The 14,433-nt window shown below is 39.0% G+C and overlaps 1 protein-coding gene across 1 annotated transcript in view; it reads left to right on the top strand.

The window, feature by feature from the left end:
- BIRC6 (baculoviral IAP repeat containing 6) overlaps nt 1-13,594 on the top strand; it is a 192,058-nt gene extending 178,464 nt beyond the window's left edge. Inside the window, 5 exon segments of the mRNA XM_050894500.1 lie at nt 66-227; nt 1,778-1,855; nt 7,639-7,827; nt 11,675-11,809; nt 12,846-13,594. Of these exon segments, the coding sequence (XP_050750457.1) occupies nt 66-227; nt 1,778-1,855; nt 7,639-7,827; nt 11,675-11,809; nt 12,846-13,025 (744 nt within the window). The 3' untranslated portion in view covers nt 13,026-13,594.
- The last annotated feature ends 839 nt before the right edge of the window (nt 13,595-14,433 follow it).

Here is a 14,433-nt window from a genome sequence, read left to right as displayed (position 1 = left end):
ATCTCAACTGTGTGACAAATGTAAGGGTTTTTTTGAAAACTGTCTTCTTTTTTTTACAATGGTAGGTTCTCATTACTGGTCCTGCAGACACCCCTTACGCAAACGGTTGCTTTGAATTTGATGTATATTTTCCACAAGACTATCCTAATTCCCCTCCACTTGTGAATCTGGAAACAACTGGAGGCCACAGCGTGAGATTTAATCCAAACCTCTACAATGATGGCAAGGTAGGTCGACTTTGTTCTTGTGTATAGATTTAACAAGGAAGTGAAACAGCTGAAACTTTTTTCCTTTTGCAATCAAATGATCAGCTGCTCCTAACATACTGGAGGAAGCTGTTTGGTTAAAACTGGTCTTCAAACAAAATGAAGAGTGATTTAACAGTTTCAAATGGGAATGATCTCCTTTCTGAATAGTCTTGGAGATTTTTTTTAAAGCCTTTATGAGCTGGATTGGACCAAAAAGCAAGTAATTTTGACCTAGAAAAATGTTCTTTTCCATGGTCTTTGCTAAACTAACTAAGCAGAAATCTATTTTGGCTAGCAGAAATACCCTTTCCATGGACAAAGTATGCTTCATATCAGCTGCAACTGAATATGTCTGCCAAGTGCCTTGTCTCTCTTTTTCCATGCAAAAGTGCTTTTTCTTGAGTGAAGATAAAGACTTTCCTTAACCTCGGTATCCTTTAGAAAGAAAATGTAACTCTAAAATACGGACTTAATGACAGTTTTCTCAAAAAACAGTAAAGCTTTTGGAAACAATATTAAAAGTTAAAACAAACAAGCTTTCCCCCTTCCCTCCCCCCATCTCCTTGGTATGTTGTGGCTCATTCTAAAGGCTCCAAAAGGCTAAGAGAAAGTCAAGTGCATATCAGGTAGATGCAACTTCTATTTATATTAAAAATCAGCACACATGAAATTCTCTACAGAGCTATAGAGATGGCTATGTTATGTCTCCACCAAAGCACAGACCCACAAAAAAGCTTTGGCTGTAGCACTGTGGCACTCCTTCAGCTTTTTTTTTTGTGTAAACATTTAATCCATAGGCTAACGTTTTTCCCTTATTCCACTGTTGTTCATGGGTTCCCCATGCTCCCTGTTTTCACAAGCTAGAATACTCCTTTCCAGTACTAGATATGGGGTTTTCTCTTAACATGGACAGAGAATGCAATTCATACTGGAGACTTTATCTCCTTTTTTCTTTGCCGAGCATTAAGTCTTGGCAAATATTTGCCTCTAAATTTCTTCCGTTTATTTTGTCTCTCTGTGTTCCCTCTCTTTGTTCCATTTCATGATAAGGTTCAAGAACTCCATAGACTTCCCTAAAGTCCAGAGCAGTCATAAAAGTTAAGGAATATTTTCAATTCCTTGATAGTCTGTGTGACAGAAACCACTTTTCACATGCTTAAACAGAATGACTGTCTTTAAAAAACACAACAATAAGTGTTAGAACAGTATATAAAGAGGAAAGTAAAGAATCAGATAGTATTCATGATTCATTTATTTTTGGAGCCACTAGAATCCATAGGTTTTCCTTGAAGAAAAGTAATCTACCTTGCCTTGTTCATTTCTTAACATGCTGTTCTTGCTTATCCACATTATTTTTATCTGCTTTCATTTCAAATTAGTATCATACAAAACAAATTTGTCTTTCAGAATGCAGTTATACAAACGTTCATCCAAAAAAATTTAAATGTAATGTTAACATTCTGTTCTGCCCAAGCAAAACAATTTTATCATAATATTTGTCTGTGGTATTAATAATGTCACCTTTTCAGGTGTGTTTAAGCATACTTAACACATGGCATGGGAGGCCAGAAGAGAAATGGAATCCCCAAACATCAAGTTTTTTGCAGGTGAGCTTTTCTTCTTTCTCTTCAGTAGATGTCATTAGGAGTAGTAAGTGGTCTGTCGGTCCTAAGGATTCTTTTTCTAGTGCTTTTAAACCAGAATTTTCTTCCTCAAATAAGTATAAATAAGACAGAAGTCCAGAAAACATCCTTGGAACACTAGAAAAGAAACACTGTAGAGCAGACAAGTTCTTCAAAATGCTCTTTCCAACCAATATTTCTGTTGATCTTGTCTTGGAAGAGTGGCTGTTCATGTGTGCAGCTCATTCCTGCACTGCCTGGACTTTGCTTGGATGATTTCAAATATTTTATTAAAAAAACCCCAAACAAACAAAAACAAAACCTGGAAGATGGCATCACCTCCTCGAACTCTCTATCACAAGCTATTTATGGTGAGGACAAAGCAGGCCCCACATTGTGAGAGATGAGAAAGTGAAGTACACTAGTGTGAACTGTAAAGGTACTCCTCCAAAGTCTACAAGTAAGCTGAACAGAGGAGTAAAGCTGAAGGGAGTTAAAGTGTAGGTACACTGTGTTCAATAACAATTAGTGTTCAATTAGACCGGAATTTATTAGGACATACAGTCCTTATAATTTTCAGCTTTACGTCACAGAAATGCACTGACTAATAAGCACATACATTAAATAAAAGTAAAGCTTGCAATGGCTTATTTCCTATGGCACTTTCTGAATTTATTCCTTCCTTGGAGTAATTACTACATAGCACGAGGTACATTGTCTGTTCCAAATCCCAAAAGGCTATACAGTTTCTGTTTCAGCATAGTAGAATTACAACCCTGGCCTTCAGCAGAACAGATTTCAGCTTGTTCAGGAGTTGGCCTTGGAGAGCTGGTTGATCAGTCTCTTAAAAGTTCAAGAATGGTCTGTTCCAGTGTGTGGAAGTCAAGCAAGAGCGGTAGAAAGCCAGCATGGGTAAACAAGGAACTCCTGCCTAAGCTCAACTGCAAAAAGAAAGTACACAGAAGGTGAAAAGAGGGGATGGGCTACTTGTGAGAAATAAAAAGACATTGGCGAAACATTCAGGAGAGAAATTAGGAAAACCAAAGCTCAGCTGGTGTTGAAAATGGCTATAAAGAGGAACAAGAAGGGCTTCTTGTAAGTATGTTGGCAGCAAAAGAACACATTTTCCTTAGGCTTTCCTGCTGCTCAGTGCGGTCGAGAACCTACTAACAAGGACATAGAAAAGGCAGAGGTCATCTCTGCCTCACGCTTTAGGGGTAAGGTTTGCTCTCCCGTGTCCCTGAGCCCTCACTAGGAAGGTCTGTGAGAATGAAGAATTACCCACAGTAGAGGAAACAGTATTCAAGCTGATTGGACCCACACGTTCATGGAACCAAATCTCATGCATCCAGGCGTGCTGAGGGAGCCAGCCAATATCACTGCAAAGCCACTAGCTCTCATCTTTGAAAGGTCAGAACAATCAAGGGAGCTTCCTGGCAAATCTCACACCCAGCTTCAATATGGGCAAGAAGGAGGATCTGGGGAGCTGCGGACTGGTCAGCAACACCTTCTGGTCCTTGGGAAGATTATGGAGCAAATCATCCTGGAAGCTATTTTCAAGTACATGAAAGACAAGAAAGTGATTGAGAACAGGCAATGTGGATTTACTGGGGGCAAAGAGCGCCCAGCCTGCTTGCCTTCTACAGTGAGGTGACTGGCTTTGCACAAAGGGAAAGCAGTGGATGTAGCTTACTTTGACTTCAGCAAGACCTCTGATGCAGTCTCCCTTAGCACCTTTGTAGCCAAACTGGGGAGATGTGCATTATAAGTGGGTGGAAAAGTGGCTGGACCAATGGCAAAGAGATCCTTACTGCTGTCTTCAATACCTAAATGGGGAAGGTATAGAGAAGGTGGAGCAGGACTCCTCTTAAAGATGCAGAGCACTAGGGCAAGTACCAATTGACGCAAGATGGGACATGGGAAATTTTGATTAAATATTAGGAAAAACTTTTTCACTATGAGGGTGATCAAACACTGGGACAGGTGTCCAAGAGAGATTGTGGAATTTCCATCCTTGGAGATACTAATGTTCCCTCTCCCTTCACGGGTCAATTACGATTCGGAGATCTAAGTTGTGGTTCCTTACATAGTGTAACTCTCCCAAGATACAACTTCTTAAGCGAGAGATGAACTGAAATTTTGGACTGTTAACTATAAAATCAGTGTAGAAAGGTGCAAGTATTAGGAAGTCTTATTTTCACTAAAGTCCTTTTTCTTAGATTAAAGTGTTAGACTTGATAGAAATCTTATGCAGCATTTAAGTTTCAAATTTAAAAGATTTTTAGGGTTTCATTTTGAAAATAGTAAGAAAGCTGTTGGAAACAGTCCCCCCCCATACTGGCAGAAAAACACTTTATAGCTATTAAATGGAAAACAGCTGTAGGACTAAATAAATTGCTTGGAAAGAATTAAGCACTACATGTTTTTTCTGGCTCAGAGATTAAACTATTGTCAGACCACCCAAAATACTTCAGAAATTAACTTTTATAACCCAAATGAAACTGGAAGATCAGTTTAGAGTTTCTCATTCATTACAATTATAATTCAAAGTAACAACTGGTTATTAAGGCCAAGAAAGTACAATGCTGCGTAGTGTCACATTTCTCTAGCATAGCTATTGAAAATATATACATATATCTAAAATATAAAAGTAAAAAAAGCAAACCTCAACTACTTCCAGACACATGTAAAGGCCACAGATCACCAAAACACCTTAGATACCTGAAGCCTTGGACCTGAAGTACTCTGCCTTGGCTTAGCACATTTGCATTAATATTCTGCCTTTTTTAGTGTCATAAGTGGCCATTTTCTTGCTGGACCCTGATTTGCAAGGCACATTCTGTATATTTTAATGCATTTATCCATATTTTAATTTTTAAGTGTAACACAAAATAGCCATGGCTGCTTCCAGTTGAATGCACGGCAGGCACGGGAGACAATGTGATGGTGCACACGAGACCATGTAACAGCAGCTAGCTGGAGCACCTGCCTGAGAAACAGCAAAACTTGCTTAATTTTCCTTCTCAGCCCAACGGGGGATGCTAGTTCACATTTCCCACTGCACAGCCACGTACGAGCCCTATCCATCAGGATAAAGACTCAGCTGCCCTAGATTGCCCTTCTGCGCTACAGTTAAAGCACAGCAACTACACAACTACAAACAAAGTGTCATGGCACCAAAAGGAATAAGGGTGTGTTTCTGTGAGGTGATGGTAGGACTGAGATTAACCTGGGTCATTCAACTGATTCTTGGGCTGTTGCTTTGATGTGAGTTACTGGTTTGGCACTGTGTCTATGGAGTGAGTACACATTGCACGGAGTATGGAAAGCTGGAACGCTTTTGTGCTGGCTTTGCTACAAGAGAAACTCTGAGAGAATGCCGCACTTAAGCACAGAGCACAACTAACTAGTCGTTGGGGCACTGCCCTGTGAAAGAACCAAACTCTTGAATTGTCACTGACACGGTATCTATCTGATGTAAGCTGTACGTTCTGCATGTTCCAAGAAAAAGAAGGACTGTCGTCTTCCATATCCAAATTCACAAACTGGGCTACTGGGCTAAATTAGGGAATGGCTTCAAGCTTTCCATTGTATCTAGGCTGGGAGGAGAGTCAGTTCCAGAAACAGCTGCCCTGACATTTTTCATCTACTGCAGTGGATGTCTTGCACCTAAGTATGCCAGGTGCTGGAAATGCCGTTCTTTGGCATGTAACATATCATCAGTTTTTCAATATTTGAGGAAATGTAAGTGTTCAAATCACCTTTTTAAAATTCTTTACAGTTCTGGAACTAGGCTTGTGTCAGAGAATTGTAATCCCTAAAATTCTTGCTGGACTTGGTCCTAAGTACATAAGAAAAACCTATCCTTCATTTAAAAAAAAAAAAAAAGTCAGTTATGTCTTTCTACCTATATAACAACTTTTTTGCAGTAATATAATTTTGATTAAGTACAACGACAAGTTGACAGGGACAAACATTCTAATACTGGAAAAATTAGCAAGCAAGAAATGATGAGCAATAAAACTCATCAAATCATGAATATGCAATACATATACATTTGGATTCCTAAGCGCCCTATGTATCTATTTAATTCTTTGGTTTATATTAGGAATATTTGGGTATATCATTAAATGCCTTGTATGTATGTAAGCATCTATTCCCACATGTACTTGATAATAAAACTGAAAGGGGGAAAATTGTCATTTCCTTATCACTGAATAGTTGGTGCTTTGTTGATATAGTACTGAAAACATTTTTTTTTCCTATCTTAAGAGAAATACTGAGGGTTTGTTTTAATGGCATATGACACACAGTGTTGTATGTAAAATTTGAAACTAAAGGGCTAAAAACATATGTAAATCAATTGAATGCATTTGAAAGAAAAAATGGGAGAGTGTGTACACCAAGATTAATTTCAGTGGTTTGCATTTCACCTCCCTTGTCCCTTTTCCATCTAGTTCAGAATTAGAAGAATTAGTACGCTCAGCCACAGGAAAAGTTCAAGAATTGTTGACTGAGAACTTGACAAATACACTTTCTTTCACAAAAGGGTGCAATTGGACATTTCCTCCTTTAAACATTTTCTTTTACTTATATTTGTATTTTTGTTATTTTTTTAACTTATATTTGTCATTTTCTCAGTCGTAGGACACAGTCGTAGGACTTAGGTTTTTTATGTGTAGTAACAATTTTGATTCGAAAGCATGGACGTTCCCTGCTTGCATGTAGCCTGTATTACAAATGACAGTACTTTGCCATAGAAGTGGTTTTACAGTGGGACTGAGTGCACCCTCAGCGAATTTGCCAACGACACCAAGCTGTGTGCTGCGCTCGACACGCTGGAGGGAAGGGATGCCATCCAGAGGGACCTTGACAGGCTTGAGAGGTGGGCCCGTGCAAACCTCATGAAGTTCAACAAGGCCAAGTGCAAGGTCCTGCACATGGGTCAGGGCAATCCCAAGCACAAATACAGGCTGGGCAATGAGTGGATTGAGAGCAGCCCTGCAGAGGAGGACTTGGGGGTGTTGGTTGATGAGAAGCTCAGCATGACCTGGGAATGTGCACTCACAGCCCAGAAGGCCAACAGTATCCTGGGCTGCATCAAAAGAAGCATGACCAGCAGGTCAAGGGAGGTGATTCTCCCCCTCTACTCTGCTCTTGTGAGACCCCACCTGGAGTAGTGTGTCCAGCTCTGGGGCCCCCAACATAAGAAGGACATGGACCTGTTGGAGCAAGCCCAGAGGGGGGCCACAAAGATGATCAGAGGGCTGGAGCACCTCTCCTATGAAGACAGCCTGAGAGACTTGGGCTTGTTCAGCCTGGAGAAGAGAAGGCTCCGGGGAGACCTCACAGCAGCCTTCCAGTACCTAAAGGGGGCCTACAAGAAAGCTGGAGAGGGACTTTTTACAAGGGCATGCAGTGATAGGACAAGGGGTAATGGCTTTAAACTGAAAGAGGGTAGATTTAGACTAGATGTAAGGAAGAAGTTCTTCACTGTGAGGGTGGTGAGGCACTGGAACAGGTTGCCCAGAGAGGCTGTGGATGCCCCATCCCTGCAAGTGTTCAAGGCCAGGTTGGACGGGGCTTTGAGCAACCTGGTCTAGAGGAAGGTGTCCCTGCCCGTGGCAGGGGGTTGGAACTAGATGATCTTTAAAGGTCCCTTCCAACCCAAACCATTCTATGAGTCTATATAAGGTAAGCAAAACTATGTATATTTGTAAAAACAAGTGGGTGGCATAATTTTAATACTTAGTTTCTTCTCTTAACAGGTGTTAGTATCTGTCCAATCCCTAATACTGGTAGCAGAACCATATTTTAATGAACCGGGTTACGAACGATCAAGAGGTACTCCAAGTGGTACCCAGAGCTCCAGAGAATATGATGGAAATATACGACAGGCAACAGTCAAGTGGGCAATGCTTGAACAAATCAGAAATCCATCGCCATGTTTTAAGGAGGTAGGTTTTGTGAAATGCAGTAAATATCTTCTTTATTTATTTATCTTGTTTGAGTGTTAAGAATAATGCAAATATTTCGAAACATCGTGCACAAGATGTCCGTTTTAGCCTCCTCTTTATTCCCTGGGGCAACTGACTCCAGAGACTGAAGCGAACAAGGATGCACCTGACTTCACAGATTCTTTTCTGGGAAAGGGGAATGTACACAAATTGGGGCTGACCTGTAGTGAGGCTCGGTGCACAATTTGATAAAACATGGTTCATACAGCTTGGCTCATTCTTAATGCCAGGTGGTACCTCTTACATTTCATGTGAAAACTGCGGATCAGCCCTACAAATGGGCACTCGGTGTTAGTCAGCATAGCTAACAGGAAGTATTTTTCCAAGAAACATGAATTTGAAGCAAGTATTAGGAAGCACTTCAGATACACCAAAACAATGCAAATTGGAAAAACACTTTAGAACAAATACCAGCCTGAATGTTATTTATGGAAGGATCCACAAAGCATCTGTGCTAAACTAGAAATCTATGCCTTTGAAAACAACTGTCTTGATGCTGATAAAAGTAATACTAACCTTCAGGCATTCACACTATCTTAAAAAACTTACTTGAAAGGAATCAAATTTGTTTACATTCCTGAAAATAGACTAACTCACCCATAGCATCATAGAACAATTTAGTTGTTAGGGACTTCTCTCAGTGTCTCTAGTCCAACTCCTTTCTCAAAGCAGGTCAATTAGATCTCAGGGACTTGAACATATATGGCAAAGGATTCAAGGAAAAAAGAGTTGAAGATACACTAAGTAAGAGGATCTGTATGAATATTAATGCAAAATGGTTGGTCAAACGTGAGTCATCTCACAGTACTACCAGCAAATCCTTAGAGAAAAACGCATTTTACTCTGAACTACTAAAACTGTTGCCACTTCTAAATTGAGGTGTGGAACCATCTTGTAGCATCACCTGTGCTTTCAATTGTCTGCATACTAAAATGCTGAAAAAGCGTAATTATTTTAGGATTATGCACATGGCTAAGTGTGGCATCTGAGTAAGAGGGTAGTCTCCCGTCCCTTCCTTGCTGTCCTTAAAAACATCCTTTGCAATGCAAAAACCTTTTTCCATTAAAATTACTGTGTCTTGTGGAATAAGAAACCATAGACACTTCATCTGCATGACAGGAGTTAAATATTTTATCCACATGCAGGTGCAAAAGGATGTGCAGTGTACTCTGGTGTCCTGGATTAATGAAGAAAAACATGGTGGTTGTTCTAAATTACCTCTTAAATGTTTTACTCAGTAAGTTGAAGACCATGGTAAAGATAGTATCGTGACACATAATCAAATAACCTCTGCTAATAGGTCCTTTTTTCCTAGCTAAATGTAACAATTTCACTTTTGCAAAAAAAGTTCTCAAATTACAGTAAGTTTAAAGTAATTGAAGATATCGGAAGGTGGTGGGCTCCCTGACAATGCTGCTCCATCTTTCTTTTCACATATACAGAAATGAAGGATATGCAATATTACAGTATTTGGTAAATTAATCCCAGTTTGCTGTTACTGCACTTTTCAAAAAAATCTCAGCAATATTGTGCTTACTCTGCAGCTTGGCTTTTTTACTACTTGTATGAAAAAGGCAGCTTGTAAGCTGACATCCTGCCCCTCTTCAGGGAGGTGAAGTAATAAGGTGTATCCAAATGGTGGTGTTTCAATGGAAAACCAATCATTCCCTGAGAACAGATGACTTGCACACAGCACATCGTTACCAAAAGGCAGATGTTGAAAACAATACAACTACTAGCTTTCTAAATGTGGTGTGTAGTTAGGACTGAGTTAAGCTAAGCCACACACACACACGTAAATGAAAAGTAGCATTAAGAGGTAGATAGCAGTTTGCAGAGGTATCCTGAACATTTGAAACTCCCTTCTGTTACCTGTGAACAGACAAGAGTTTTGCTGCCAACACTTAAAAGCTCTGCATCCAAATTGTTTTGTTCTGGTTTAGGTAACTGCAGTTTCCCTCATTTCCCAAGATACAGTTTTCTATTTTTCCCTGTGCTGAGGTCTTAAGGACAGTATGATGAAATCCTCAAGATTCCGGCAAGAAATCTGAAGCTATGATAACCTGCTTCTGTAAGGAGAAGTTTGAGGCTAAGATAGCTTGCTTTTGTGTTAAAAACACAATGATACTAGCTTAAGCTTGGGGCCCTACCCAGTGCCTTACCAACTCGTGCAACATGAGAGCTCCCTTTCTACTTCTCGGAACACATATTCCCTATCATTATGTAAAGTGGCATGTATCTTTCTTTACATATCAAAAAATGGAAATTACGCACTGGAAAGCATTACATTTTTCTCTGATGCAATAGCTGAATTTTGGAAGAATGCTAGATTCCATCTGCTGCCCCATCCAAATGAAAATGCATCACTTGTATAGATTATCTGACCACTTCTCTGAGAGACTAGCTTGTTGTTAAGATCTCTAGGTTTTTTGTAGGGTTGTGTTAGGAACCTTAACAACGACGATCACTCAGTAACATAAATGCAAAGGCATCCCGAAAACTGAGGTCTAAAAAAGAACGTACATCCTTCAGCTCCTAAGATCTTCTGTCTTCACAAATCTGAGCTGTCTTCCCTTCAGTGTCTTAGATGACAGGTAGGCCCAGGAGATCTAAAGTGCCAGTCTTTGGGAGTTCTTCCAAGCTCTGTTATGGATATAAGGAATGCATCCAGAACTGAAGTCAATTATGCTTTCAATATGCAGTTTTTCTTTAGACAGATAGCTACATTCTCTAACCTCTAGAGGGAAAGATGATTTTGTCAATTATGTTGCAATATTGCCAAGAACTCTCTGTGCTCAATAAAATTTCTTTGGTTTTATTGTGTCTTTCACCAGGCAGTTTTAGAAAACTGTTTAAGACAAAGCCAACACTAAGTAGAGTTTCACAACTTTGTCTGAGGGTTGATTGGTTGTTTTTTTTAAACTCAAGTCTGTACAGGAATACCAAAATTACTACGTGATCAAATACTGGTTCCCACCCAAACTGTGGGCAGCTCAACTACTATTGCCTGGGAATTCCAGTGTCCCCAGAGGTGCTGCCTCTGCCTAGGGCATGTAACTGTGGGTGCACTTCTTCCATACCAGCTGGTACGATCCTCCTTCTCTATGCAGAAGCATGTTATGTTCCTGTGCTCATACTGTTGACGGTGTTCCTGCTTATCTGTTTTCTGTTCAGGCAGCAAGTGGTTAGTGACAGGGGAGGACACGGTGCTTATACTTCCTGCCTATGCTTCTTTAATAAAATAGGACTGTGAAAGCAACAATAAAAGCCTTAATATTGTATCGGTGTAACCCTGCCCCTATGCAAACATGAACGTCCATACATAGTGCCTGCATAGTAAGATCATCTTTGAGCTGAAGAATGTGTCTGACATTCTGCTATCACTTTTTCTTTTCCCTGGTGTGATACTGTATTTCTGGCACTCGTTTACCCTTCACCCAGATAACACAAGTGAATGCTAAAATGGTAGCCTGCACATAAATTGTAGATTCATACAGACTGGAAGAGATGTCCAGACCAACCACCTCCTCAAAACAGGATCAGCTGAATTCAGACCAGGTTCCTCAGGGCTTTTTCCACTTGGGTCTTGGAAACCTCCAAGGACCGAAATTCCATGGTTTATCTGCAGCCTGGTTCAATGCTGAATTATCCTCATACTGATTTTTTTTCTTCCTTCCTTATATCCAGTTAGACTCACAGGGGTCTTGCAAATTTTGTATTGTTAAAGTATATGGTTCTTAGAAAACAATGAACACTCTGTTCTTTCATTCGGAATGTTTTCTTGCAGGTCATCCACAAACATTTTTACTTGAAAAGAGTGGAGATCATGGCTCAGTGTGAGGAGTGGATAGCAGACATACAGCAGTACAGCAGTGACAAACGGGTAGGCAGGACTATGTCCCATCATGCAGCAGCTCTAAAGGTGAGACTTGCTTTTATAATTTTATGTTCTTTAATCGAAAGATGACAAATGGCAATGAAATTGCTCAGCAGCTGAGTTTTATAATAATAATAATAGAAAACCCCAGCAACTTTAAAACATGTAAACAAACCTAGGTTTCCCGACTGTCAAGAGATAAAGCGTATGTGCACTCCACTTTCTCAGTATTTTTTTCTACAAGTTAGATTTTCCTTTAATGCCTGTCCTGCCTATTTTTCTATACTTATGTAACATATAGAGAGTTTATTTTGTTCTCTCTGAGGGTGGGTGGGAGTTTATGATAAAGTTGTATTACAACCAATTCCTTGCCAGAAAACAAGTTTTTTGAATAGACAAGCACAGTTATTGAACTGTGATCCATTACAATTTTACCCTGTGTTAACTTTTATCAACAGTTAAAACCATTATAAATGTTTTCTTCCTTCCTAGCCAAATACTATCATTTGTGTATTTTGTGTCCACACAGCCAACAGATCTATATTTTTTTATATTTTTTTTCCTTCCCCTGAGGAGCAAAAAAAATTTTTTTAAAGGCTTCTTTTCTCTATTGCTAGACTTGCATTCTTTCAATGTGACTGGTCTTCAAAATGAAGCTACTGTTAGTTACTACAATCAGTATACAACTCTCTGTATATTTCTCTGTAACAGATCTCATCCCTAACTCTTTCTAAATTTACATTTTGACTGTGTGACCTGCCTAGTCCAAGCCAGTTTCTGCTGTGATCACAGAACACAGATACGTCTCAACTGCAAGACCAATAGCGTAGTATTTATATTGATGCACTTGTTTGCTGCAGTTCTGTTTACTGCCTTTATTTGTTCCTAGTAGCACTTGCTAATTATTCCATCACTACAAGGAAAGTACCAATCCTTAAATACAGGGGGAAAGTTTATCCAGTCATTGAAACAGTACATTTAAACCTTTTCTACTTCTTTTTTTTGCCTTATGTTGTCTAACATTGTGAAAAGTATTGTTTTAACTATAGTCTGCCACGCTGACTTCTTTTTGTATATTCAGCGTCACACAGCTCAGCTGCGGGAAGAACTTCTAAAACTTCCCTGTCCTGAAGGATTGGATCCAGACACTGACGACTCCACAGAAAAATGCAGTGCCACAAGCAGCTCAGAAGAGACTATGTTGCACGAACAGGTTAAACCCAGCAGCAGTAAAGATATCCCCGCTGATTTCAAGTTATGAGTTGCATTGACATGGACTTTCTAGACACAAAGGCTTTGAAGCACAAGCCAAATATGTCAATATTTGTATGTAAGAAGCTAATTATGTAATAGGTAATGAAATTGAAACTATACTATGCCCTTAAGGATATACAGTTTAATTCAAAATGATCTTTTATTTACCTGTACAAGAGTGTAAACTTTTTTGTGCTTTTATTTTTCAATTGTGAGAACCACTGATTGGTATGTTTAAAAAGTTATGTATACAAGAAATGGATAAATCACTGATATATAAGGGAAACTACCTTAGGAAAGAATGTTTACTGAATGTTTATTATTTTTTTTTACTTGTAGAGTGAGGGCGGTTGTAACAAAGAATATATATTGGTCATTCTTACAGCTACTATTTAAAGTCAGAAAATTTTCACTGAATTTGATAGATTTTACGTTTGGCCATATATTCATGCTCATATTTGATTCTAAAGAAAACCTCCTGTATACTTCAATAAACGTTAAATGGACATGATCCCTCTTTTATGATTTACTGGTACATTTTTTAAATAAACTGCCATAAAATACGTTCTAGCTGAAGACTTGCACTTGTATGACTGAATTCATTACAGTCAACATATTTAATTTTATGCTTACTAATTCTAAAATGCAGATTAAATAAATGCACATGGTTTTACCTCATGCCAAAATTTGGACTTCTGAATTCATCTTTGGTTTGGCTATTTTATGCAAACTAACAGTATTCTAAATTTCTTAAGGGCTATTCTGGAACAAAGTCTTCTCTCTGTTGAAATGTCCGATTCCTACGTAATCAACTGTACTCCAAGTACTGACAGGGGCTAACGACGTGCCACGCAGGACTCTTAACGTTCTGTGGTTCCTACTGTATAGACTTATTTCCAATTTTATACTTGCAACCACAGATCCCTAACTAAAAAGGATAACGGATTTGCTTGATTTCATAATCAAGTCTCGCTTTTAACATAACATGCATTACTATCACTGTTCTTAATTTTTGAGCAGTCCTTGAAGGACTAAAAAGTTATTACTGGTATTACCTCAGACTAATGATCTGTTGTATTATAAATACTATAAATCAGGCAAAAACAAAGCTTTTTTGTTTTCTATTTGTTCTTTGTTTATAAGTATCACGCTGGAATTTTTTCACTTTTTGTTTTACAATGTATTATTTCTAATCATTAAAAATGGCACCAACTGAGGTTGTGTTCTTATGCTGATGGTTAACAGACTTTGATAGTTGTGACCAGACTACAATTTTTCTGTTATATTGATACGTTGTGTTAATCCAAGGCCTGTCCTGATTGTACATACCTCTCAATACACCAACTTAGGCACGGCTGCGTTACTTCAGGGGATCCTTAATCAAAAAGTAAAACAAGCAGCTCTGTGCCAGAGCT

This window comes from Gymnogyps californianus, chromosome 3 (genome assembly GCF_018139145.2).
Source record: "Gymnogyps californianus isolate 813 chromosome 3, ASM1813914v2, whole genome shotgun sequence".
NCBI classification, from domain to species: domain Eukaryota; kingdom Metazoa; phylum Chordata; class Aves; order Accipitriformes; family Cathartidae; genus Gymnogyps; species Gymnogyps californianus.
Note: the sequence above shows the minus strand (reverse complement) of the source record. Positions and strands in the feature narration are given on the sequence as shown.